Source organism: Coccomyxa subellipsoidea (assembly GCF_000258705.1).
Source record: "Coccomyxa subellipsoidea C-169, whole genome shotgun sequence".
NCBI lineage: Eukaryota > Viridiplantae > Chlorophyta > Trebouxiophyceae > Coccomyxaceae > Coccomyxa > Coccomyxa subellipsoidea.
Genome location: NW_005178031.1, coordinates 238,853 through 263,516, shown reverse-complemented (window position 1 = coordinate 263,516; position 24,664 = coordinate 238,853). Strand labels below are relative to the sequence as shown.

The window sequence follows — 24,664 nt, the reverse complement described above, 5'->3', positions numbered from 1 at the left end:
GACTGCCGAGATATTGCACTTCTTATCTCACCATTCTCAGAGAGATCTGATCACAATGAATGCAAGTGTGAACTCTATGCGTAACCACGTCTCCCTGCTATTGGATGGGGATGATTCTGTGAGCAAAGCTGCTTACCATTGGAGATGAAGCTGATCTGTACTTCAGTGTCCTCGTCTGAGTCCTCATTGTCTGTCATATCGTAGTCATCATCGTCTAAGAAGCTAGCACTGTCCGAGCCACCAACAGCGACCCCTACAACATACTCCGGGTCTGTCTCCTCGCCTGCATTGCAAAACACACTGTGTATATCAGTCCCTTTTGCTAGCATCCCAGGGAGCTGTGCAATATACTCCCACGTGAATGATACATTGCTTTTTAACTTATCCGTAAGCCCGATCAAGCTTATCAGGAGAGCCTGCGTGGGGATTGGAAGCTCTTACTAGGGCTTCATGTACACCAATCTAACTGCTTCCGGTTGTTGCTTGGTGATACGCCATATGCAAGCGTTGCAAGAAAGATAATTGTGCACGATGCCGCACAGTCGCGTTCTGAAACCCTGTGTCTTGTTGCAACCACCCTTCACAACTACTCATGCACCACCTATACTAAGCGAACTGAGATTGCTATGCGCTGTGGCTCAGGAGGGTTATTTTCATAAAAAGTAATGCAGAACGCGACATCATCACCTGACATTGTTTCTGCGACCTCCCCAGTTGTCGCTGGTGTTGCATCCTCTTGTCCTTGCAAACTTTGTCTGGCATTCTCCCTGCGCTGCAGCCTGGCGCTCCGCCGTCGCGCAGCATGAGAGCTGACGCCGCCCCCCATGTTCAGATCGACGACAGGCATGTCACAGTGGCAAGCAATATCCTAACTTCAAATACTGGATGTCACAAGTGATTATCACCGATCTGCCAGCAAGGCCTGTCTAAATGGGATTTATTTTGGCCTGCATAGCATTTCTTAACGGGCAGTAGAGTTGCCCAGTTGGATTGCCTTGACAATCAGGCCTAAGGAGGGATCGCAACGGATGATCTCCACGCAACCCATTCTATGCAACTTACGAAGATTAGGGCATGCCATCTCCTTCATGCTATTTTTGGCATATGCACTTTTCTTGTTTATACTGCAACCACAGCGGTCCGCACATAGGTGCTTGCAACGTGAAGGCACTATCCTCCCCCACGTCTTGTTGCATCCGCTGTTCTTTGGAGCTCCCAGCCCCTCTTTTACAGCTTGACGTGGGCAGGCCATAACAAGCAGGTGAGGGATGCATCTGAGGATTAGCATATGCTAACGGCCAATTTAGTTGTGTAATACCGGTGTACACTTTCATCATCATGATAAAAGAGGTGTTACACACAAGACATGCATTCATTAGCGTATGTACAGCACTCATAAGAGGCATCCATTGCTTTCTGGCATGCAACAGAAAGAAATGGCAATAAGAGAAGATACCTACACAAAGCGTTCACTGCTCGTTGTAATCTCAAGACATTGTCAGTAGTTTTGATTTTCCGTTCAACATGTCCCTTTTCAAAGTTGATTTCCCCTTCTGTACTTGGTACTCACAACTTCTCTTCTTGAACTTTTGCACGCATGCACATCCATGATTGCCACAATTTGTCAAACTAACTAATTGTGTCTAACCACAAACAACGTAGTCATAAAGTTGAAGGTCGCTTGAAATCCAGGCAAATCCCGGTATCAACAGAAAAGGACAACATATGTACAGAGGCATCTTGCTGGTCTGAGCGCATGGTGACCATCCAGAGTTTCCCATTGAAACCCAGGCAAATCTCGGTACTAACAGAAAAGTACAACAGGCATCTTGCTGGTCTGAGCGCATGGAGACAATCCAGACTTTCCCATTGAAACCCAGGCAAATCCCGGTATTAACAGAAAAGTACAACAGGCATCCTGCTGGTCTGAGCGCATGGAGACAATCCAGACTTTCCCATTGAAACCCAGGCAAATCCCGGTATTAACAGAAAAGTACAACAGGCATCTTGCTGGTCTGAGCGCATGGAGACAATCCAGAATTTCCCATTGAAACCCAGGCAAATCCCGGTATTAACAGAAAAGTACAACAAGCATCTTGCTGGTCTGAGCGCATGGAGACAATCCAGAATTACCCAAAGCAAATGAGGTAAGTATGTACGCAGCCCACTCAAAGGAAGGTTACCGTATTTGAATGCGTACAACTAATCAACAGGGCTGCAATTCAGATCTGAGGGCTTGGGTTCCAATTATAAAGGCACTCTAGGGAGTAGCCTCGTTTCAGCATTGCAGAATTGCATGGAATACAAAAAAAACCGGTCTGTAAACAGAACACCCCACAACAAGGGAAGCATTCAGATCTGGCCTGGAAACATGTCATCATTCTGATCTCCACAGTTTGATGTTCAGATCTCAAGAGACTTGTGAACAGGGTTCATTCATTGTTGGGCACAACAATTGCCAGCATGCCAACAACAACAAATCCGTTTTCAAATTCAAAATACTTTTGTGCATCCAGAGTGAGAGCAAAAGCTGCAAGGTGGGATGCTATCAGCCAGGCACCCACACAGGCAGCAAGCAAATCAGGAATCTTAAATTGTCAAATTTAAGAATAAAAAAGCCCGAGAAGTCCATGAAATCACCTGGTGCCTGGTGAAAGACATCAACAATTGCAGCCCAGCAAAAAGCGCTGAATGAAATAGTCTCAACAAACCAACAGACCCTGAGGCTCGCAGCAGGGCCTTCTGCTGCACTTTTGGACTTGCTGTTTTTTCCGCCTGACTGATGGCAGGCGAAGTTTATCATTTGTGGCTTACTTCCCACATCATTGGCTTTTGCTTCAGCTTGCCAGCATCGATCAAGGAGCAGGTCTGTGAATATAGACACCCTACAGCCGCCTGAGTCATCACTGGGTCAGGTGAGTCACCTTGGGTGGGAGTTTGTCAGCGACGTCAGGAGAGGAGAGCTCAGGTGCTCAGCCGAGAGGCTCATACTAGGTTGACACAGTGAGGCCGCAAGGTTGGTTGTTAATGGAGGCGGATGTGGGCTTGAGTGCGGCAGGGTCGCTGAAGAAAACAATGGCTCCGATGTTTACCGTGTTGCCTCCAAAGGGATGCAGCGTGTCATAGATGCCCGGCACAAGTCCAGTCAGCTGCAGGCAAAGCACAGCACGCTCAGCATCTATATTCTCCCTGCTTAATAAGTCACTGGGTGACCTCTAGAGCCACAAGAGGCCACAGGGGAACCAGGGTGGGCTTACCCCTTCCGGTGTGATTGTGGCCTGCCACTCCCAGGGGTATGCAGCGCTGTAGGGGGCGGGGGAGGTTAGGGTTACGGTGTAGGGGGCAACAATGGTGTTGTCGGCAGGGGAGCGAAGATATATCTGCATCTCTGTCCCTTGCTGTGTGCCGCTCGCTGGCCACACAGGGCCCACCTGAAAATATCAGCAGAGAAATCCTCAAAAGAAATACATATAATGTAGCGGATCCCTCAGGAGCCAGCTTGCCCTGCTGGACATTGAAGGACCTGGCAGGACAGGCAAGCATGCACAGACAAGCCTGGCTTGGTAACAGAGCGAGTGAGTGTAAAAGGAGGGGATGCCTAAATGAAAACGTATTGAAATTGTGTCCAGAAACGACTAGGCAGCACAATGTCTAATCTACACAGCTTACTAGAAACCAGTGATGTTTTCACCCAGCAACGCTGGGAAGAGATGTCTCTGATGCTGATATGGTAGATGGGGCAGTCTATATATCTTCAAAGCAGCCTCCGCCATATGTCCTCTCCTCACAAATCTATGAAGATATGAGTTCCCTTGAAGTACTGTGGGTGAGAAACAGTACCGCGATGTTGATCTGGCACTTAAGGGGTCCGCTGGTGGCGGGAGGGGGTCCGCTGGTGGCAGGGGGGGGTCCGCTGGTGGCGGGAGGGGGTCCGCTGGTGGCAGGGGTGGGTCCGCTGGTGGCAGGAGGGGGTCCGCTGGTGGCAGAGCACAGGCTGCAGCGGCCGCAGCTGGCGTCGCATGTGCCGGGCCCCAGGAAATTGACCCTTGAGCAGTCGCGCTGATAAAAGCCCGCCTGCAGTTGCACACACAACGCCGTTGACTTTGGTGCACCTTGCACAGTATATCGCCAGAAATCCTCCGCCCCCCTCCCCATGACAAATAAAGTTATATACCATGCAGGAACAACTGGCGCTGAGTATGGTAATCTCAAATGTCTCAACCATCCAAGAGCGCTTGTGGCAGGGGCTGCTGTGTCATAATCTCTAATGCAGGCTTCAGAGGCGCTTCTGTATGCTCGAACAACCATCAGACATTCAGGTCTTGTAATGTGCCACTGGAAATTTTGCATGCATCAGCGGGCATCGCTACAAATGCCCCCGAAAACGGCGAGGTACAACTGCAGATCGCAGCACCGTCTTACATTAGCAATTCATCCCTTGGCTGTGTAATTGTATAGTGTAGAATGTGCAGTGAGCAGAGCTGGCACTCACCTGCTGCGGGCAAGTGAAGTCGGAGGATGGAGGTATGTCAAAGCAGGTGCAGGGGGGTGTCACTGGCGGGCATACCCCGGACGCGCATGCGAGCGTCTGCATGCAGACGTGACGAAGCGGTCAGCCAAATTAAGCTTCATGAGTTCCGCTCTGTATATACCACTGTCTGATTGGGTAACTGCCTGCTGATCATTAAGGTATGCACTGCTTTCCTGCAAGCATCTTGGATCAATCCGCAAGGCTTGCCAGAGGCGAAAGCAATGATTTCCATGTTACCAATTCTCAGATATTTCTGTAGCTTCAACAAGGGACTTTTAATCATCTTGATGACAATTAGGTACGTTTAAACTCTCCTGGCTTGAGGGTTATCAACGCGGTAATTCACTGTGGGCAGGGTCCGCACCCTGCTCTTCTGGTAGGCGATGGCGGCTGAGACGGGGCCGAAGGACACGTCGTCAATGCCAAAGTCATATCCGCCGCTGTCCCGTGCATTAACGTGCCACGGCACGAGCTCCCAGGGCATCATGGCCTTTGCGTCCGAGCGCTGCGCTGCGCTGAAGAGGTATTTGTAGAAGTCTGGACGGTAGATTGGGTACGCGTCTGCCTGCAGAACACACACACACACACACACACAACCCCGATTTTACTTCTGGAGCATTGTGTAATGCACCCCTCCTGGGTAACAAGGGAACCAGGTGCAAGCAAAAGAGCACATGCAAGCCATGGCCTTGCGCGCAGCATTGTACCACTGCACAGTCCAGAATGTCCTTGTGGTGTGCCGCTGAGGCTTGCATCAGCGGGGATGACTGATGGAACAATAACAATTCTACTAACTTCTGCTGCCCCCCACAATTAGATGCATGTGCCCTGTAGTATTTGGCCATGCTCAAATGCCAGAAACCCAGGCCCTGAAGACCCTTGCAACTGGATGGTGTTTAAACGCTTGTCATGCCGGTCTCCTCGAGGATGAAGGGCATGCGGAGTAATCCTAGTGGGAATGACCCTTGGAATGAGGGTATATATGTAACTCCTCAAACCTATGGATCTTGGGTTAATGACAGCCCACATTCATGCCGGTCTCCTAGCTCTGTATTTAATACCCTCTGTAAAAAGGGTGAGGAAGGCAACGCACATCCATGCCGGTCTCCTCGAGGATGAAGGGCTTGCCGATTGCGTTGGCGATCTGGGCGCGGCTGTAGATGAAGCTGTTGGCAAACTCCGCCACTCTGTCCGCAGGGATCCCCCAGCTGCCGGGGTCTGCATGCGCGCACAGCAAACGGGTCATCTAAAGGTTAATAAGCGACGTTCTAATTAGAACCACAGCTTGAATGAGGTCAAGCAACAAGCTTTCCACGTACGATGCAACAAAGCAAATCAGGCCCTCATGATGTCGCCAATCATGCCCCACCTGCCTGACTTTACTAAACAGGTACAGCCATACTTTATCAAGTAAGTATTGAGACACAAGATGGTCTAAGAACGCATGTCCTATCTTGTACCAGAAAAGCTTTCAGATCTCTTGCTTCATGCCTATAGGCAGCCTGCAGTGCATATGTTTTGGATCGTGTGGCAGCTCTACAGTCAGCAAGACAGCACTCGACCTTGTTAGGCACCATCTGCTGCACCATGCATGCCAAAGGGCTCGCAAGGCAAAGAGCCTGGACTCGCCAGGGCCCAAGAAAATTTCTTGCAGTCCTTTCTGACATCGGAGTTCTATTGTTCAGCATGGGAGGTGGCACGCACAGGCGTGGACGGTGCCAAAATCGATGTTAGGGTCCTGCAAATTCCGCCCAAAATCAACGCCCACAATGCCATTGTTGCGCCAGCCAGAATCAGGACCTCCAGTGCTGCTGAATCCCTCCTCTCCGGTTGTGATCTGCGCAAGCAGCAAAGAAGATCAGCGCGTGAGATTGTGACTCTTTTTTTTGTCAGGACAGATTCACAATCTCTTCAGCCAAGACATCACAATTTAGAGAAGTTGTGCCCTGTTGTCTACATGAGGATTCTCTCGCAGCTTTCCCCAATACTTTGTGCCATTGTGTGTAGATAGCATGGATCACACGTCAAATTGACAACAGTACTGCAGGTCAGACAGCTGTGCAAGGCAGCAAGCTGTTGCGTCCGGTGTTTTTTGAGCGAGGAGCCAATTATAAGCAGCTTCAGGACGCATGCATGACTGCAATGTCCGAAGAGACAGAGGGATGTAGCTCCTTGATGAAGCTCAACCATATCCCAAGGACAGTGCACGCAAGCAATTGACAGACACAGCAGCAGTCAAAGATGCGTCCGCACCATGTGGTTGGGGTCGAGGCTGCGGATGTAGGCGGCCATTTCAGCGACCCATGCGCGCACGAGTGAGGTCCGGGGAACTCCGATCCTGTCTTCATAGCCGTCGTTGCAGCGGGGCTCATTCGCGAGCTCCCATGCGAAGACCGTGGGGTCATTGATGTATGCCACTCCAGTGATAGTGTTGACGCGCGTCACAATCTTCTTCACGTAGTTCTTGTACGCCTGCGGCATGCATGCACGGGAACAGCTGCTGAGTCATCATATGTCAAATTGCATGCTTATTCAGCATATCTTGCTGCCGGCTGAGAAGGCATGTATCATGCTGTCAATATTCTTCCGGTCTCAGCAGTGATTTGGTGCTGAGGTCACCAAAAAAGTAGGAAACGCCTTGAAGCTTGAAACATGACGCCATGGACTTGTTCATTCGAGAGGTCACACAAAGCTTGTGGCAGAGGGAAGTGGTGGCAGCTGCAAAGACAGTGGCATGTGTCTCCGGAGGTGCAAATGGTGCAAATAGTGCATCACCTGCTTGACTATGGTGCTGGTGTAGAACTCCTCCAGAGCATGTCCACGCCCCAGGAGCTGCAGTATGCATGCAAGAGTCACCATCACAATACTCTGCACATGCAAAATGAGAACACACAGAAAGACACCATTCGAATCCAAACCTTTATCCTTTAAATAAACACGCACCAGAATGACAAAGGTCCATGTACAGGATGGTGGTGATTTCCATCAAGGGGGAAATGCTCACTTGCAACAGGAAATCGAGAAGCAGAGCATGGAAAATGCATGCCTTGCAGGTGTGGCAAAGGCAGCAGATATACAAACAGATAGAGAAGCGTTCATACCTGTGTGACATACCACTGCATGCCTCCCAGGTCGGGCCAGAAGTTGACAAAGGGCAGGATGATGCGCACGCCGTTGGAATTTGCCTCGGCAAAGATCAGATCTAGGCGCCGCAGTGACTGCTCGTTGTAGACCCCGATCTGGTGCAGCAATGATTCAGTCGGTTAGACACCCTACATTGCTTCCAGGTGTTCTTATGCATGACCGCAGTTCTCACAGCATCAGTACAGTCAGCACTTGACTGAATTTGAGGTACATAAGTAAAGCCCATGTGTGGTGAGTCTGTCGGTCAGTCACATTCCACAACTTGCAGTCAACTTCAGTATAGAGGTGATCTGATGGCTGGATCTGGATCTAAATATTAGGGTCAGTGCACAGCATGACAGTAGAAGAGAGCTACTACATGGGTGAGCTTGTCAGGACTTCGTGGCAACATGGCAGGGGAAAGCATTCTTCAGAAAGTGAGCTGCGCTAGGAATTATTTTTCAGGAATGGTGAGAAAGGGGGATTACCGAGGGCTGTATAGAGACGCCAGCAGTGTAGGGATCGTCCTGGCCATTCAGGAAGCCCCAAGTCCTGATCAAGTCGATGCCGTTCTCAGACATCACCTGCTTGCACACCCCGCGGCTGGGTACACACCTCCTAGCTAGCAATATCAGTAACCAGAACGGCTGGTAGTTACTTAAACGCAAGTAAGTGGCACTACGAATCTGTGCAGAGCAGAGGATGCATCCTACCCTGAAGAAGAGCCTGACTTGGTCGTCCGAAAGGTAGCTCCTGCAGAGCATACCGGCTCTTGGATTCTTGCGCCCAACCCACTCGTTAAAGACTGCAGATATGACAGTATTATGGTTCCGAAACAACAGCAAGGGCGTACGGCACGAGTACGGCACCTGAGGATGAGAAAGTAATCGTTTGACCCGCTAAAGTACGTGATCTTGCCGTTGAGCACGAAGTTGGTGCCGCTGGTGCCGACAAAGCCAACGTTTCCACCAGATTCAATCTTTGCCGCAAGCTCTCTGTTTTCCAACGGCGCGAAGGAATCATCCGTTGGCTGGGAGGGCAAAGTGTACTTGTCACTGCGATTGAACTCCGCCGAGCCAGAGTATCCACTCTGAAAATTTACACTTGATGCACGCTGCTGGAACTCGGGTTGGGGTGCCAATATGTACTTGTCACTGCTTTCAAACGCGCTGGCAGGACTTGGGCCTTGTACTGTGCCCACAAATTGAGACGGTGCCTGTGCAGTTTGCGCTTCTGCTGTGGCCATTATGGCGCAAAGTACCACCAACATACGTGCCGTGCTCATGCTTTCTACCAGATGGATACAGTCAGGCGCTCAGCATCTTCAAATATACAGATGGCGGGTTGTTTTCAGGGCCTGGAAAAGGCAGCCCAACACCTTATCTCGCGACAGGTTGCACAATAGCAGGACTGGTTGGCGGAAATGTGATAGACAGACAGGACAGAAGGGACAACACGAATATTTTGAAAGGGATAGTACGACGGTTGTCGACAGATGCCACCTGAGCAGAGCAGCCAAATCAGGCAACCCCCTGGCCATTTTGAAGTCAGAGGTGCAATGTCACCACCCGTTGCTGACGCCATTAAGTGGTGGTAGCATGGACTGTCTCGTGCACAGTTGGGAAAAGGGCCGTTGCCAGCGCTGCGCATGCATGGCCCATGCCGGTCATGACTGATCAGGCTGGTAATCCCATGGGTTTTACAGACTCTTACTGATACCTGGGCTCATTCAGTCGTGCATGTCTGAAATTCTGAAATTCGATTCCCCAACAACTCAGTGTTTGTAGGCCTTCTGTTGCCGGCTGGGATGTGCTGAGGCTTGACTTAAATATAAACTGTGCAGTCACCTTATTTTTATATATATTAGCCATGCAGGAGGCACTACTAGTTGACGTGCATGGATTTGAACTGAATCGTACATGCATGACTCCAGAGCTGGTGCTGGAGCGCATGCAGCCTAAGGAAGAAATTCCTGTGAAGGCACAGGCGCAGAATCTGCGGAGGCACCTCAGATCCTGTGGGAGACCTTGGCACTCTGCCAAGAATTCTTCGCCTTGAAACGCTACTTCGAAGTACTACGGTAGCGAGCAAGATGTGGCCTTCAGCAATCTACCGCATGCTGTGGGTTCACTCGTTGATACTAGCCTTGGCGAGAGGTGATTCCTCTTCGGCACTCGTGGAGCTCTGCATCTATGTTGCAGCTTCCTGTGGCATGCATGTCTTCATCATGCAATCTAGATCTCTGCTCTGAACTCTCAGAACTGAGAACTATGAGAACCACAAAGAATGTCCGGGACTGTCTGCAGACGTCTGATCATGTAACTATGTCTGATAATATCTGATAGAAAACCACGTCCTGAGCCTTGGGTTGGACAGGATCTTGCAGGTCTTGATTGGTGGTCGATGTACCTGAAGATGATGTGAGTTGCTTTGCGTGTATTTACATTTACTTATTTGCAGGAAGCATGACAAGGCTACGCGAGCAGTGGAGGCCTTGAGGAAGGCTGCAGGGGGCAGCAACCATGGGCAGAAATGATCACTAGCACAGCTGTCCTGCAGGTCCCCCAGTTTGCCATCTGCATGCAAGCTTTCGAGGGTGATGAGGTATTCAAGGGTGGTCTGCACATAGGCACTTGCAATGTGTAGGCACTGTCATTCACGTCTCTTTGAATTTGCTGTTTCTTGGAGCACTATGCCCTATGGCCCTCTGGGCTCTAAGGTCGCCACTCATAAAGACAATTATTGTTATTGTTAATATATATGCTCCCAAGCCCCTCTTTTTGCAAGCTTGATTTGTGTTTGGGCAGGCCATAACAAGTATGGCACACTCTGTTGCTCGTCTAGATTGGGCAGACTAATCAAGTTGTCCCTGGCAAGCATAATGTTTTAGATCTTTTGATTGTGTAATACAAGGGAGACCAGATTAACTGCGTACTGATCGCTGGGATGGAATGGCTGGTGTCTCCACAATGCATGTACACTTTGACCAAATGATTCAGCATGCGGCGTTGCCTCACGCCAAACGCATCCTTGAGATTCATGCGTTTCACGTCATCTTCTTTGTGGCGCTGGGGTCCGCTGGTACTATGGATTCTATCACAAAACTATGTGAAGCAAAGTCTGCAGCATCGCCGCGGTGGAGAAGGGCCGGAGGCGGTGTGCCACAGCAGCCTGTTGACCGCCGCATCAACATCGGAACGGGGCCTGGACTGCGCGATGAAGGGGAGATGACTGCCTAAGCTTTGAGGAATTTTCCCTGCATATTTCTAGAGGTGTGCAAAGCCACCGGCGCATTTTGAAGCATCACAAGCCAAAGCAGCTTAGAGGGAGGGTGTACTGCAAAGGATCGCCCTTGCGACAACCACCGGCGCTCTCTACATTTTGGCAGGCATCGGTTGTTTTTAAAAATGCATTAGAGCTGCTCTGGCCTGGTATTCATGGCAACAAGGGATCGGTAATGTGAATCTTGAAGCCAGACTTTAAGATGCCAGCAATCGTTTCCGCCTGGCAAAATTCACTCGCGCTGCAGATTGATCGATTCAGTCGTGAAATGTAGTCGTTCATTGTAGATCTGCTTCGTTTGATCATGCATTGCTTGGCAATTTTATCGTTTCTGACACCTTTAGAGAGTTCCAGCTTGCAGACACCTGCTTCCACAGCTCAAAGTTGTGACATGAACAGAAGCTGGAAAGCGCGTTTAGCGCCATTTGACAGCCATCCTCATCCTTGAGCAGATGCAGGCCAGGACAGGGTCTTCGCATCAGACCTGAGATGCTTTTTGTATGATGCTATCTGCAGGGCCCTCCGGCAGCTCCAGCATCATGCCGAGCACCAGGTCAGTGTGCTTGGGCATCCTGATGGCCAGCTGCTTGGCCATCTTCTTTTACAGAGGAGACATGCTCATCAGGAGCAGGGACTCCCTACACATGCGCACCCAGGGACACTTGAGCATGCGCGTGCTCATGAAGGAGCATGGAGCTCGGACGCATGCTCTGAGGCCGCGCCACCATGCAGGTGATGCTTCCGTGCTGTGCACAGCACAGTTGTGCCGACAGGCGGTAAGCCTTCAGCAATGCTTGCATGCAAATCGATTGCTAATTGCGACAGAACAGGATAGCATCATGAGGTTTCCCAGCTATTTTGCAGCATTACCATTGACCTGCTTGTCAGCTATTGGCAGCTCAGAGTCAGCAGGCACAGCAGACGATGCAGAAATGGTCGCTGGAAGACAGCAGCTACCTGGCTCATCCCCATGCATGGCATACATACTTCATGTTAGATGTGGGACTCTCTGTCCCTGACATGCCTCCTGTGGGTGAATGGCCAGGTGGCGCAAAGCTGGAGTTGCCAGAGGGGGCATCTCAGATTGACAGCCCCCTGGAGCGGCTGGAGAATCACTACTCCAGCCGCGGTGCACCCGGGCCCTACTTTGCCATGTGCCTCGTGGTGAAGGACCAGGGAGATGACCTGCGAGAGTGGGTGGACTACCACCGCAGCATTGGCGCTGAGAAGTTCTACATCTTCGATGACAACAGCAGCGTCCCTGCCCTGCTCGAGGTCCAGGATCTCATCCATGCAGGTCAGCCTGCAGACTTAAATATTCTGCATCCCTCATATGTTCATGTCCGGTTCACTCAGATGGATCCTACATCCTTAATGCCACCCCGGCATTTTGCATGCAGTCTCTCAATACTGGTATTTATACCTATGGGAAGCTTCTGGATACATGTTTGATGCATGAAATTTTCATAAGGCTACCATGATGCATGAGTATCTTTTAAAAAAGGTCAGCAGCCGTGAGGCCGCCAGCAAGGCATGATTGATTTATACTGAGGGTCAGGTGATGTCATGCATGTGGCAGGCATTGTGGTATATGAGACTATAGAGAGCTATGATCACCCCTCCGACAAGGTGCAGCTGTGGGTGTATGACACCTGCATACAACGCTACGCCGGCCAGCACCAGTGGATGGCATTTGTGGACGTCGATGAGTACTTTGTCATCACTGACAGCAACATCACAGCCTTGCCAGACCTGCTGAAGGACTACGAGGACTATGGGGGCCTGGTGGCAAACTGGCAGGTCTGTTAACTTCCAGCATGGCTGACATGCATGGCCGGCAAGAAACTGCATGTCCTTGTCCTCTAGGTATCAATGCATGCATGTAGAAGACCATGAGGGACAGAGACAATGTCACCATTTTGCAGCTACCATGTGCATTTATGCATGCAAGCAATGCATGCATATGAAGCCTGGCAGCACATATGAGAGTGCATGCTTCATCACTTGGCAGATTGCATGGGCTAGCACTAAAGTAACCATTGAGTCTTGCCAAAATGGGGTAACAGCGCATGTGACATGCATGTGCAGTGCTGAGTGAGGATGTCCTGCCTGCTGCAGATGTTTGGCTCGTCTGGGCACATGAGCAGGCCGCCAGGGGGCACGCTAGAGTCCTATGTGCAGTGCTTTCCAGTCGATCACAGGGAGAACCGGCACATCAAGAGTATCGTCAACCTAGACTATGCTGAGCGCGCAGACCGCGACCCACACCACTTCCTCTTCAAGGTGCGGCCTCGCCTCCTCTTGCGCAGCTCTTTCATCCTGATATGTGATGCATGCCCACCCTCCTGCTGCAGCTGTAGAGCGTCATGCATGCCAGCTCTCTCACTCTGCCAGGTTTACTGGCTTTTCATGTATTGCTCCTCTGGATCTTGATACATGATAGGCAAGACAGGGATGCAAAGACAGGCAAAATTAGGTCTATGGGGATGATACAAGTTGGATCAATCGATTGGCTAATGACTTTGAAATGGACAACGTGAGCCTGTGCTTGAGCAGGAGAACATAGTTATTTGACGCCAACGTCCAGCCAGGTAGTGAGATTCACAAAGTGAGATCTAAGTGGTGGTGATGTGCATGCATGCAGGATGGCAAGCATTCAGTCAACACAGCTCGTCAGATGGTTGATGGCCCCATGGCAGAGGATGTTGTGACGGACCGGCTGCTGCTGCACCATTATGTGACAAAGTCCCTGGAGCAGTACCTCGCCAAGATCACCCGCGGCAGCGCGATGGGCAACCGCAAGAGCATCGAGTTCTTCGACTTTGTGCAAAAGGAGGCCACAGAGAACTGCACAGCTGCGCTGCACCTGGGCCGGTAGCTGGCTCTCCTGGCCTGCAGTGGAAGCTTCGGTGTAGCTGCTTGAATTGCACAGCTGCGCTGCACCTGAGCGTCTAGCTGGCTTTGCTTGAGCTGCAGTGGTAGTGTCAGTAAAGCTGCTCTTGCAGATTATCGGGATGGAAACTGCTTTTCCATCGGATGTTCATGCAGCCTGGTAGCTGCATGTGTTTTTCCACACCCGCAGACAGAATCACCTGGGTGCCTTCTGGTCTTTTTCCAGCTGGCCAATGCTGCAGCTGTCCTTTCTTCAGCAGCGGCTGTCATGCAACATGCATTGCAATTGCCAGCCAACCTGGCTTCAATTCTTGCGCTGCCTGCCATGGGCTCTCAATGTCTTTCAGCTGCAGAGGGTGTTTTGGAGGACCTTCCAAAGTCCCATGGTTTGGGCAGTCAAGGCTTCAAACATGCCAAAAGCCTTGGTAACGGATGATGTCTGTTGCTCGTGGGATCGATACAGTAAGCAACTTATACATGAAGCCTGATGTGTCTGGCAATCTGCCTGGAACAGATGAGGGGGATTTGCAAATCAGCAAAGAATGTCAAGCGTTTTCTTTTTACTGATATTTAGAGCACTGGCGGCGATATAACAATTCATTCACCAATTCCAACTTTGGAAGTCCTCTATCTTTGCTGGCGATGTTCACCGTACAGGGCGCAGACTGTGCCGCACAGTGATTACAGTATAGGTGAGTAGGGTAGATTGATTTGGAAGTATTCTAGCAGCAAAGTAGAGCATGCATGCGCAGTGCGTGACTGTTACGAAGGCCTTGGCAGAAGTGATCGTGTGAAGTCGGATCTTTTTCCATGAATATGTCCTCTGTAATTATACGCAACACGTGTCGATTGCACAGCATCAGCGCTTGTCAGTGGCACGCAAGCAAAAGGCTCAGTGCGCGTGCTGTACATATTATATATATACGCATTAGCAGTGCTAATTTAGCACCTCCCTGCCGGCAACAGAAGGCTTACAAATACTGAATTGTTGGGGAATTGACCTCTAGAATTTCAGATGCATGGATGAATGAGCCCAAGTATCAGTAAGAGTCTCAGAATCCTTTACACGGAGCATTCTCTGTACAGTCTTTGTACACAATGTGAGGCGAGCACATGCACCGGGCCCTTGTAAAACCCATGGGATCATCAGCCTGATCAGTCATGGCCGGCATGAGCCATGCATGCGCAGAGCTGGCAACTGCCTATTTTCCAACTGTGCACGAGACAGTCCGTGCCACCACCACCTGCGTCCGTAATGGCATCCGCAACAGGTGGTGACATTGCACCTCGACTTCAAAATAGCCAGGGGTTGCCTAGTCTGGCTGCTCTGCTCAGGTGGCATCTGTCGACTCCTGTCAGACGTCGTACTATGCGTTTCAAAAAAATTCCCGTTGTCCATTCTGTGTCCTGTCTGTCTGCCACATTTACCGCCACCCAGTCCTGTTATTGTGCTGCCTGTCGCGAGATAAGGTGTCGGGCTGCCTTTTTCAGGCCGTGAAAACAACCCGCCATCTGTATATTTGAAGATGCTGAGCGCCTGACTGTATCCGTCTGGCAGAAAACATGAGTTTGGCACGTAAATTGGTGGTTCTTTGCGCCATTATGGCCACAGCAAAAGCCCAAACTGCACAGGCACCGTCTCAATATCTGGGCACAGCACTAGGCCCAAGTCCTGCCAGCGCGTTTGAACGCAGTGACAAGTACAGATTGGCACCCCAGCCCGGCTTTCAGCAGCGTGCATCAACTGTGAGTTTTGAAAGTGGGTACTCTGGCTCGCCGGAGTTCAATCGCAGCGCAGGGCACCCGAGTAATCAAAATCCACTACTTTAGTGGATGTAAACGCTACTAATGTGGTGGATTATTGGCAATCAGGGGCCATGCCACCTGGTAACACATTCCATAGCATGCCATTTTGGTAATAAAAATTAGGCCTTTCGTCAGTAAGCATGGAGAATGATCAGTGATGTGTTTCTGTACCGAGCATGTCACTTATTATTGCTAGGATCCCGTGTTACAAGTGTGGCAGTGACAAGGAGAAGCTTCATCCGAACTGCGCAAGTTCAGAACGCTTGACTCGCTGTGTAGGTTGTGATTATATTATCAGATTCTATTCAGAAGGTCTGACAAAGGACGAATACGGCCACGACGCTGTTGCCGACTGGGTCTTCAAACAAGAGGCAAGGGTGCCATTGCAACGTTGCAATGCCGTGGACTCAGGGGTCAGATATTTCCATCAGAGCTGCCTTGGCCGAGATGAACCTTCAGCATTGTCCAGAGCTAATGGCTACTATTCTATTCGCGGGAAGATTGAGAGCGAAAAGTATCCAGAGCTCAGAAATATTACCCACAAATGCTGTGAGGACTGCGTCATTGCAGCCCAAACCAGGGGCAAGGATCTCAATGAGGATAAGTTGAATTTTATCATGCATCAAGGAGTGATTGGTAGGTCTCAATAAGCACTCCATCTTTGAAGGTTGGGAACACCTATGTTTTGAATCTCCCCATGACCTTGACACAGAGTAACTAACTCTGACTTTTGCGTTGCGTTCAGAGGCAGAGACCGGCGACTTGGAGAGGAAGAGAGCCGATAGGCGATCAAGCAAGATTCGAGGCATCATTGGTGGTCAGCAGGCTCGCCTCGAAGACAATGGGACGACTTCGACCGCCATCTTTGCAACGAGACACCTCAATCAGAAAGTCAGCTTCAGCAAGAGCGCCAGCAGATTGCTGGCAGCAGTGCCCAACCTGAACAGGACAGTGATGGCAGCCTCGTATCTCCAGGCCAGTGGACTTCAGGCAGGCCAGACAGCCCAAGGACAGGCGCAGAGGGGCGCCACAGCTGCAGCAGGCGGCATGCAGGGTCCCGCAGCCCCAGAGGCAGAAGCTGCAGGACCTTCGCAAGCGCCACAGCCAGGGATCAGCCGCAGGCAGCTCAGCGCTCAGGGAGCCGAGCAGGACATCGTCCAACGGTGGCTTGCGTTCAGCCTCAAGGCCTCATCCACCGTTGCAGAGCTGAAGCGGTTCCTGCTTGACAGAGGCCAGCGGCCAGTGATCTTCACCAGAAGCGCGCTGCTCGCCAGGGTGGAAGGGCTGCTTAGATTTGAGCATCCAGAAGGTAGCTATCCATGATGGCTGTAACGATCAGCGCCTACACATCTTATGCCTGGCAAATTAATAACATGTCCTCACCATTTCCTCTGGACATCTTATGCGCTGGCAGCTAATGGATGCTGTCATGCAGGTGGACTGGAGCCGAGTGCGGCGGCGGTTGAAGAGATCACAGCCGCTGTTGAGGCCGCAGCCCAACCGGCACGGCAAAGACCAGCAAGGCAGAAGGTGGGCATCTTGTTGAGGATCCTTATGTTTGCATGTGCTTTGTGAACGCCTCTCATCTGTCAAGCTGCTGGTGCAGTGAAAGCGAGTTTGGCTGAACACACTGATTGTAAGTTATTGTTGTTACAGGCGCCGAAGAAGTCACAGCTTCAGATGGAAGCGGCCAAGTCCATTGTTAACAAGGGTGAGTGGGCGCTCTCAGCTGGAAGCTCTGATCACCTGGTGACTGTTGCACACCCGAGAAGGCTTTAACTTCTGCAGATTTGATGGAAGGGAATGATAGCCAGTCAATTGAGGCGCTCACATGTTTGCAGGAGTGAGCAGCGGCCTGCCCGTGGTCAAACTCAAGCAGATTGACGAGTTGCTCTGGACCTTCGACAAGTGCCACTACCTGCCGCAGTTGGGGGAGAGCACTCCCTCGATTGGTGTCGCTCTCTGGGCCGTCACAAGCACGCTGCACCGCGACGGGGAGTTCCCAGCACGCAACTTGTCCCAGTTGGGTCGTGCTGCCAAGGCTCCTGTTGGTTTGGTGCGCGCTGTGCAGCCAGGCAGCGATGGCACCCAGCTGCATATGGAGATATGGTTCCTCGAGGCGCGCGTGCAGACAGATAGCCAGGGGGAGCCCGAGGCAGCGGTGGCAGGGGAAGGCGGTGGGGCACGCGCAGATGTGGAGGGACGGGGTGCAGGAGAGGCAGCCACCGGTGGGGGCGTGCAGGAAGGGCATGGGCGGGGTCGGGGCAGGAAGCGTGGCCGCCGCGGCACAGGCGGGGCGCGTGGCAGCAATCGGCCCAGAAGGGGCAGCCGAGGCAGGCTCAGGCGCCCAACCGCCAGAGCCGCAGAGTTTTGGGGTCCCCCCACTGAGGGCGACGAAGACGAGGTTGGGAACCTCTTCTCTGAGTCAGATGCGGATGACCAGCCAGCGCAGCAGCACAGTGACCCAGCAGAGCCAGAAGGGCAGGCAGAGGGTGTCCTGCCTGAGGCCAGCGAAGTGCCGCCGCAGCCCACAGCTTGTGCGAGCCAGTCGCCGTTGCACGGCTGCTTGCTGGCAGATGAGTCGCCGCAGCCTGTGCCAGTCCCCAACGTGCGGCTGAGCATGCAGGGGCATGCCGCATCGCCGGCCAAAATGGCTGTGCTGGTGATCGACTACCGGCACATTGCAGCGGCCCTCTGTCATCCAAAACGGCTGAAGGTGGCTCTCGGAGGCGCTGCCGGGAGCTCGCCCATGAACGTCGAAGAGGCTGCAACTGGTGTGGCGCTGGCAATGTTGCTGGCTGAGGAGCAGAATGCGGCGCGCGCCGGAGAAGGTGAGGAGCCATCATGGCTCTCTTTGTCCTGGCTTATATGATTCCACTCACAGTGAGTTTCTAAGTTATAATGCCATGCGAATCATACCCCGAAGGTTTATCGACAGGTAATTGTCAGCAATAAGCTGACGACAGGCATGTGTTGTCTAGGTGGGAGTGCTACGGCAGCGGAGCAGTCGCAGTCAGCCTTGGAGCAGTCACCGCTGTCTGGCGCCATGGTCTTCTTTGATCCTGCTCTGGAGCTCGCTGCCGATGAGGAGCCAGCTTCCTCCTACCGCTCTGCAGATGGCCCAGCAGGCATGTACAAAATCCTGCTCTGTCATTCCTGTGAACTTGTCAACTGACTGCTCTCATACGCTGGTGTAGTTGATTTGTTCATGTCTTGTCTCTCAATGCTGAAGTGTCTGCTTGCCCCTTTGCCTGAGCCATGCCTGTCTTTCACGCACCCTGCTCCACATGCTGTGCTTGCCCCTTTGCCTGAGTCATGCCTGTCACTCACGCACCCTGCTACATATGATGTGGTAGAGTGCCGCACCTAAGGGTCATCTGGGTAATACTAACAACAGGAATAAATTTGAGCTTGACATCCTAGCAAGACACTAGGGAAGATATTGCTTGAATGCGGTAATAATCGCGGATTGTAAGCAGCTGTGTGTTGGTGCGCGCAGGTCGACCGTCCCTGGAAGTTTCCTCCCCTGGGATCAACATGGAAGCTGCAATGGGTGTCATCGCAGGGCTGGCATGTCAGCTGAACCCCTCGCCGCAAGCCAGAGGCCATTCGAGCGCGCACAGTGACGTGCAGATTCTGCCAGATGACACAGTCTATGTCCTAACAGATGACAGGAGGATAGTGGGGACGGCAGAGGTGGTGCATATTGGGCCTGGCACACGGTTCCACGGTGCTGAGCTTGAGGGGTTTGGTGTTATTTGCGGGCTCACCATCACAGACGCAACTGGGGCTGGACACCAGAAGGCATGGTTGAGCGACACAGATGAAGTCAGAGCAGGCAGAACACCCTTGGAAGCAATTGGGGGCAATCAGATGGTGGCAGTTCCCGAGAGGTGCCTTCGCTTTCTGAGGCGCCCACCGGCGGCTGGAGAGTGACTTGCAATGTGATCTTTGCACTTTCAAGCTAAGTCAGTTTCAAGCTTAGTCAGAATTGGCGTGTGAGCATGACGCAAATGTAGCATCAATTTTTTTTATGTCCTAAATTTGATATTGCAATGAGGACTGTAGTAGGTTGTGACCAAGTCTGCCTCACTACAAGGCGTTGCACATCCATGCGCTCTACGCAACTAATATTAGTCACTCACTTGTCCCTCTCTGCACATGTGCGCAACAATCATGACGGTAACCAGATATCATGCATGTAACAATCTGTAAGGTAATTCTGCTCCCGGTTGCCTCACATGCTCAACCTTCGAATCTGAAGTGGCCAGTGGGATGGAGCACTTCTGCTTGAAGACAGAGCACTGCTGCTGACCGCCACAAGGTAGTGGCGGTGGAGGGCAAGAAAATAAATCCCCTGAGCCTATCTTATAATATTATTAACCCCATCTGTCATTGAGCAGCCTGGCTCGTTCTTGCTGTTTCTCTACGATGTCGGTGTCGAAATCCACTCACATAGAATGTTGAACGTGGAAGAATTGCTACAAGATTCTTCTCAGCATCATCGCACTTCTTGGTCGCTGCATAAAGACACACGGCATGTCACATCAGATGGCGCAAAGGTGATGCCCTTATCTTGCCGGCACCCACGCTATGGTACACGCACGCGATGTGTATCAATCAAATGTGCCACAAGCGACAGAATTGGGGTGTCAATTTGCTGCACAGCGTGGGTGCCCCTCCTTGATGGGCACATCTCTTTACATCGAGCAGCCATCTGAGATCGCCAGGGTTGAGGACGTGCTGTCCGTGCAGCACGCACTCAGCGTCAATATTTAGACTCTTTCAATATTGATTATTGATGGTATTCTTGTGAAAGAGTCTCTTGACCGGCCCTGTAGGTATCGCACGCTATGAAGAGGCTTTTGCAGTCCAGGGTTGGGGCAGCACACCTCTGAACATAGGACCTGCCACCTTTGTAATCTTGCTCAAACGAAACCCTGAAATGCCTTCTCGAAGAGTGTGGTTTTCGAAATTCCTTCAAGCACCACGGCTGTGTGTGCAGGAAACCTAGTAATCTTCAACCACTGAACTTCCTTGAAGGCGGGAGCCATGCATGCACACACCGCCCTCATTCACTGGGCACTGGTCATGTACAGGTGAGATCTCAGGAAAGCAAGAGTATGATCCAAGTGTAGAAGTGCTGTAGAAATCGGGTTGAAGCCGCGGGCCAAAGCCTTGGAGCCTTAAGCATCATGCTGATGATCATAATGATGCCATCGGGTCAGTACTAGTATAAATGGCGTAAGGCTACCCATTAAGAGATTCCAGTGGGACCACCGTCGAACATTATAACCTGAGAGAAATTTCTTTAAAGCATCAAGCATCTCGAGATGTGCTCATGAGCAACGCATGTCTTGTGCTGCAGGTGCAACCCATGCCATGCCCGTGGCCAGTGGGCACGTACACATGTGCATCAACGTTTCAGGCAATTGCAAGTTGCCACAATGGCTACCCAACACCGGTGTTGGTAGCAAGTGAATAGTGGGTACCCACTAGTTATTTGCCACACCATTGCCCTCAGTGTACTCTTAAAAAGCAATCACTCAATTATAACTAGAAGGCGCCTCTACAGTGTAATATTGTTGTCAATAGATCAGATTGATATTATTGTTGCATTCATTTATTTTATATTTAATTATATTGAACAAGCTCGGCTCGCAAGGCTTCAAGCCTTGTTGCTCCAATTGGTCAAATATATGCATTATTCTTTTTTATCTGATAATTCTTGCAAAGCAGAATTAAAGCCACTGCAAATATTAAGGCTTGAAACTCGAATTCACAATGTGGAGATAAAGTCCATGCAATGGGTGACTCGTTAAACATTAATTGAAGCTGAAGGGCTAATTGGCTTCTGATAAATATTTTAATATCATGGTCATTTATTTGGATGGTCCAAACAAGCTGTCGACATGAGAATGATCACTCACAGGCTTGCATGGACACTAAAGTCCCCCCAGGTTTTGGTAGAAAGTGAAGCCAATGACGGTACTGCAACATGCTCAGCCTATAGGTAGCTAACCAGATATTTACTATAATTACACCTTGAGGATCTGGTCCAGAGTCACATGCATGCCATATGGGCGCATGTTGCCGACTGTTGACATGACCTCTCCAAGAGTCATCAAAAAATCACATTATGACAGACATATCTTCTTAGAACCAATACAAATCTTTTGAAGACTGAAGGTCTTTATTGTCATTAATGGTGGGCAGTGGGTCATGGCCTTCCTCTAACTAAGGAAGCTTCACAACCTGGCAGGCAATCTTTCTAAGTAGCAATTCTTGTCAAGGTTCATACTGTTCATTTTTTGGCTGCTGGCAGTCAACATGCTATTAACTATTAACAACGTGGACACCTGTACATATATACAAATTTTAAGTATTAATACTAATATTAATTTGTAGTATTAGCCGTATAATTTTATCATAATATTATGATATGCTGCCAAAAATAAAATTCAACGAATTTAATTTGGTGGACCTTCATCAAAGTTTTAAAAACATGACAGGGACACCTCCATTCACGACAGGCATTGATCACATTTTGACACTTATATGAGATAGAGAGAGGCACTGCTCAGAGCTACATGAATTGCAAGAGTTGCAGGAAGTTTCAATAGGCTGCCTTTCGCTTGAACAACTGATAATTTTTAACAGCAATGCATATTTACATTAACAACATAAGAAGCTGGCACTCTGTGTTAATTATTTGCTTTAAGTGTGTGGAGAGAACAAGCTGCTAAGAGATCTTGAGATTTTTGAGCCAATTGGCAGATGATTCCACAGCGCACTCCCTTCCCAAAAAGGATCTGATGAATTGTAGAACAATCAGATTACTGTACTCTATAGAAGATTACTGTACTCTATATAGAAGCTACTGACTTTCAAAGTTTGAAACAGCATCGAGAACATCAAAATTGGCAGACAAGGCGAGATGCTCATTGCCAAATTTTCAAATGTGCCAATATTTATGTGTCCTCATCATCGCCGCCGCTGCTGTCTGAGGAGGCATCGGACCGCGCATCCTGCCAGTCCGAGTCGGAGCTGGTGCCGCTGTCCAGGTTTGTGAGGTCGGCGTGCAGCGCTTCCACAGCATTGCCTGCCATGCCGCCCAAGTGCTGATACTGTTCAAGCTTGGAGAGGAGCACCACCTGCTGCCCGAGCTGGAAAGCTTCAAGGGCTGCATGCACACCCGCCTCCCCCAGCTCCGCCGCATGGGGAACTTGTCGGGCGCTGGGCAGGCGGCGCTCTCCCCTCCCAGCGGCTTGCTGCACTTGCTGGGCGTAGTGCTCATAAAACACTACCATATCCCTGGCCTCACGCCGCACGATGGTCATCTCTTCGGAGCACCGCTTCAAGCGCTCCTGCTGCTCCGCCAGCGCGGCCAGTTTCCTAGCCAGCAACCCTGCCTGAGCAGATTGTCGCTGCCACGGCAATGTGTCTACCGCGAGCAAGCCAGGGGCGGTCAAGCGCTGGCAGTCATACTGCGCTCCCTGATAGTCCCCAGGGGCGGCATGCCAGCGCCGCAGCTGAAGGATGTCATCGCTGACTTTGGACACGATGGCTTCCATCTGGCGCCGCAACCGCTTCAGGCTAGTGCGCTCACGATATGCCGCTGTCTCCAGCTGTCTCTGTAGGGCGTAGTAATCCACGAACCTGGCTGCAATGGAAGCATGTAGCTGCTGAATCATGAACCTCTTCCGCTGACCCCCTATCTCCTGGTACAACCGGTCTGCCTCCACCCACCGCAGCTGTACCCGGTGCCTGCGCTCCCACGCTGCCAGCTTGCCCTCAAGGACTCGGCGGTGCTCATGCCGCATTTGCTCGGAGAGCGATTGCTGCCCCTCAGCTGCGAGAGTCACACTGCCACCCAGCGCGTACAACTCCTCCAAGCAGCCTTGGTAGTGGTGCTCCCATGTAAGACGGGCCTGCGAGTAAGAATCCTGACATCAGTGATTCATGCATCTTTATGTATCTTCCAAAGGTGTGCATCCCATTTGCTCTTTACAAAAACTCCACCAGTATGCACATCCTGTCATGTCTTGTCCTGTCATGTCATAAGTCACATGTCAAATGTCCTATCATGTCATATGAACAAGCACCAGTACAGCCAACTGAAGGTGCAGAGTGGAGCAGCACCGGGATGGTGGGCGCGCTTGTTGATGCCCCCTCAGACGATGTCTGCCGCTGCTCCCGGGCAGACCCCTGCGTGCAAAACAAACAATCTGCTTGCATACTTTCTTCTGAGGCAGCTCTTTACTCTGAGTCCTCTGAGCACCTCCTTCTCACTAGCATACCCATTGATACTTATTCCATGCTAGAGAAGAGCCTTCAAAAAGGACCAACACACCTCTGCTTCGTCACTTGCGCCTGCACCAGCGCCGCCTTGGAGAGGATCCTGGCCTGCCGGTGATGGGACGCCTCCTGAGCCACCGCCACCCTGCACCTGATTCATCAGCCAATAAGCGAGCATGCAAAGCATTGCAGACTGCAGGATATATCAAGATGGCATCTCCCCAGAGAATCAGTAGAGACAGGTGCAGCAACTAGGAGGGGTGCATTTTACCTGCAACTCGGGGGCTTTGATTTGGGCAATCTCCTGCTTGAGGGCCCCCGTGGACTGCCGCAGTTGTGCCAGCAGTCGAGCAGCCCTCCTATGCCACTCAAGCAGCTGCTTGGGCAACCTGCGCTCCTTTTTTCGCTGCCAAGCCATCGCCTGCACATGGACCAACATTGTCACTTCTCGCACCTACAGGGTTACAAACTGCAACATCGAGCAAGGCTACAAGAGCTTGCATCATATGAAAGGAGAACTCACCAGGTCCGTCATGTAGTCCTCCCGCGTGGCAGTCGCCATGCGCTTCAAGATGTGTGCAAATTTCCTGTAATGTGCCCAAGCCTGTTCAATGTTGTCACCAAAGGAGTTTCCTGCCGCTAGCATGCGGCGGGCGCCATACTTTTCTTGGCATGCCGGAATGTGAGCCTTCACATGCCACGGCCCCACTGCCAGGCCAGGCATACCCTCCA

At 51.1% G+C, this 24,664-nt stretch overlaps 4 protein-coding genes across 4 annotated transcripts; 2 read left to right on the top strand and 2 right to left on the bottom strand.

Annotated features, from left to right (window-relative positions):
* Positions 1-2,990: 2,990 nt before the first annotated feature.
* Positions 2,991-11,531, bottom strand: COCSUDRAFT_56572 (glycoside hydrolase; the record flags this gene model as incomplete). Its single annotated transcript, XM_005645838.1, has 14 exons — positions 2,991-3,149; positions 3,258-3,431; positions 3,841-4,074; positions 4,493-4,588; positions 4,896-5,096; positions 5,625-5,749; positions 6,236-6,368; positions 6,785-7,003; positions 7,307-7,399; positions 7,633-7,770; positions 8,143-8,238; positions 8,368-8,407; positions 8,524-8,744; positions 11,421-11,531. The coding sequence occupies 14 exons, from the start codon at positions 11,529-11,531 to the stop codon at positions 2,991-2,993; spliced, it is 2,040 nt and encodes a 679-aa protein (XP_005645895.1).
* A 73-nt stretch (positions 11,532-11,604) lies between these two features.
* COCSUDRAFT_56571 (hypothetical protein) lies at positions 11,605-13,814 on the top strand (the record flags this gene model as incomplete). The annotated part of the gene is made up of 5 exons (XM_005645837.1): positions 11,605-11,668; positions 11,982-12,233; positions 12,516-12,736; positions 13,055-13,219; positions 13,581-13,814. The coding sequence occupies 5 exons, from the start codon at positions 11,605-11,607 to the stop codon at positions 13,812-13,814; spliced, it is 936 nt and encodes a 311-aa protein (XP_005645894.1).
* A 2,774-nt stretch (positions 13,815-16,588) lies between these two features.
* Positions 16,589-21,518, top strand: COCSUDRAFT_48076 (hypothetical protein; the record flags this gene model as incomplete). The annotated part of the gene is made up of 8 exons (XM_005645836.1): positions 16,589-16,943; positions 17,070-17,164; positions 17,291-17,345; positions 17,476-18,465; positions 18,616-18,762; positions 19,134-20,196; positions 20,640-20,733; positions 21,003-21,518. The coding sequence occupies 6 exons, from the start codon at positions 16,589-16,591 to the stop codon at positions 19,568-19,570; spliced, it is 2,079 nt and encodes a 692-aa protein (XP_005645893.1). The 3' UTR covers positions 19,571-20,196; positions 20,640-20,733; positions 21,003-21,518.
* Positions 21,519-22,289: 771 nt separating this feature from the next.
* On the bottom strand, positions 22,290-24,354 carry COCSUDRAFT_33645 (hypothetical protein). The gene is made up of 4 exons (XM_005645835.1): positions 24,204-24,354; positions 23,988-24,077; positions 23,777-23,842; positions 22,290-23,565 (listed from the first exon to the last, which is right to left on the bottom strand). Exons 1-4 carry the CDS (start codon positions 24,348-24,350, stop codon positions 22,606-22,608), a joined length of 1,263 nt encoding a protein of 420 aa, XP_005645892.1. The 5' UTR covers positions 24,351-24,354; the 3' UTR covers positions 22,290-22,605.
* Positions 24,355-24,664: the final 310 nt, after the last annotated feature.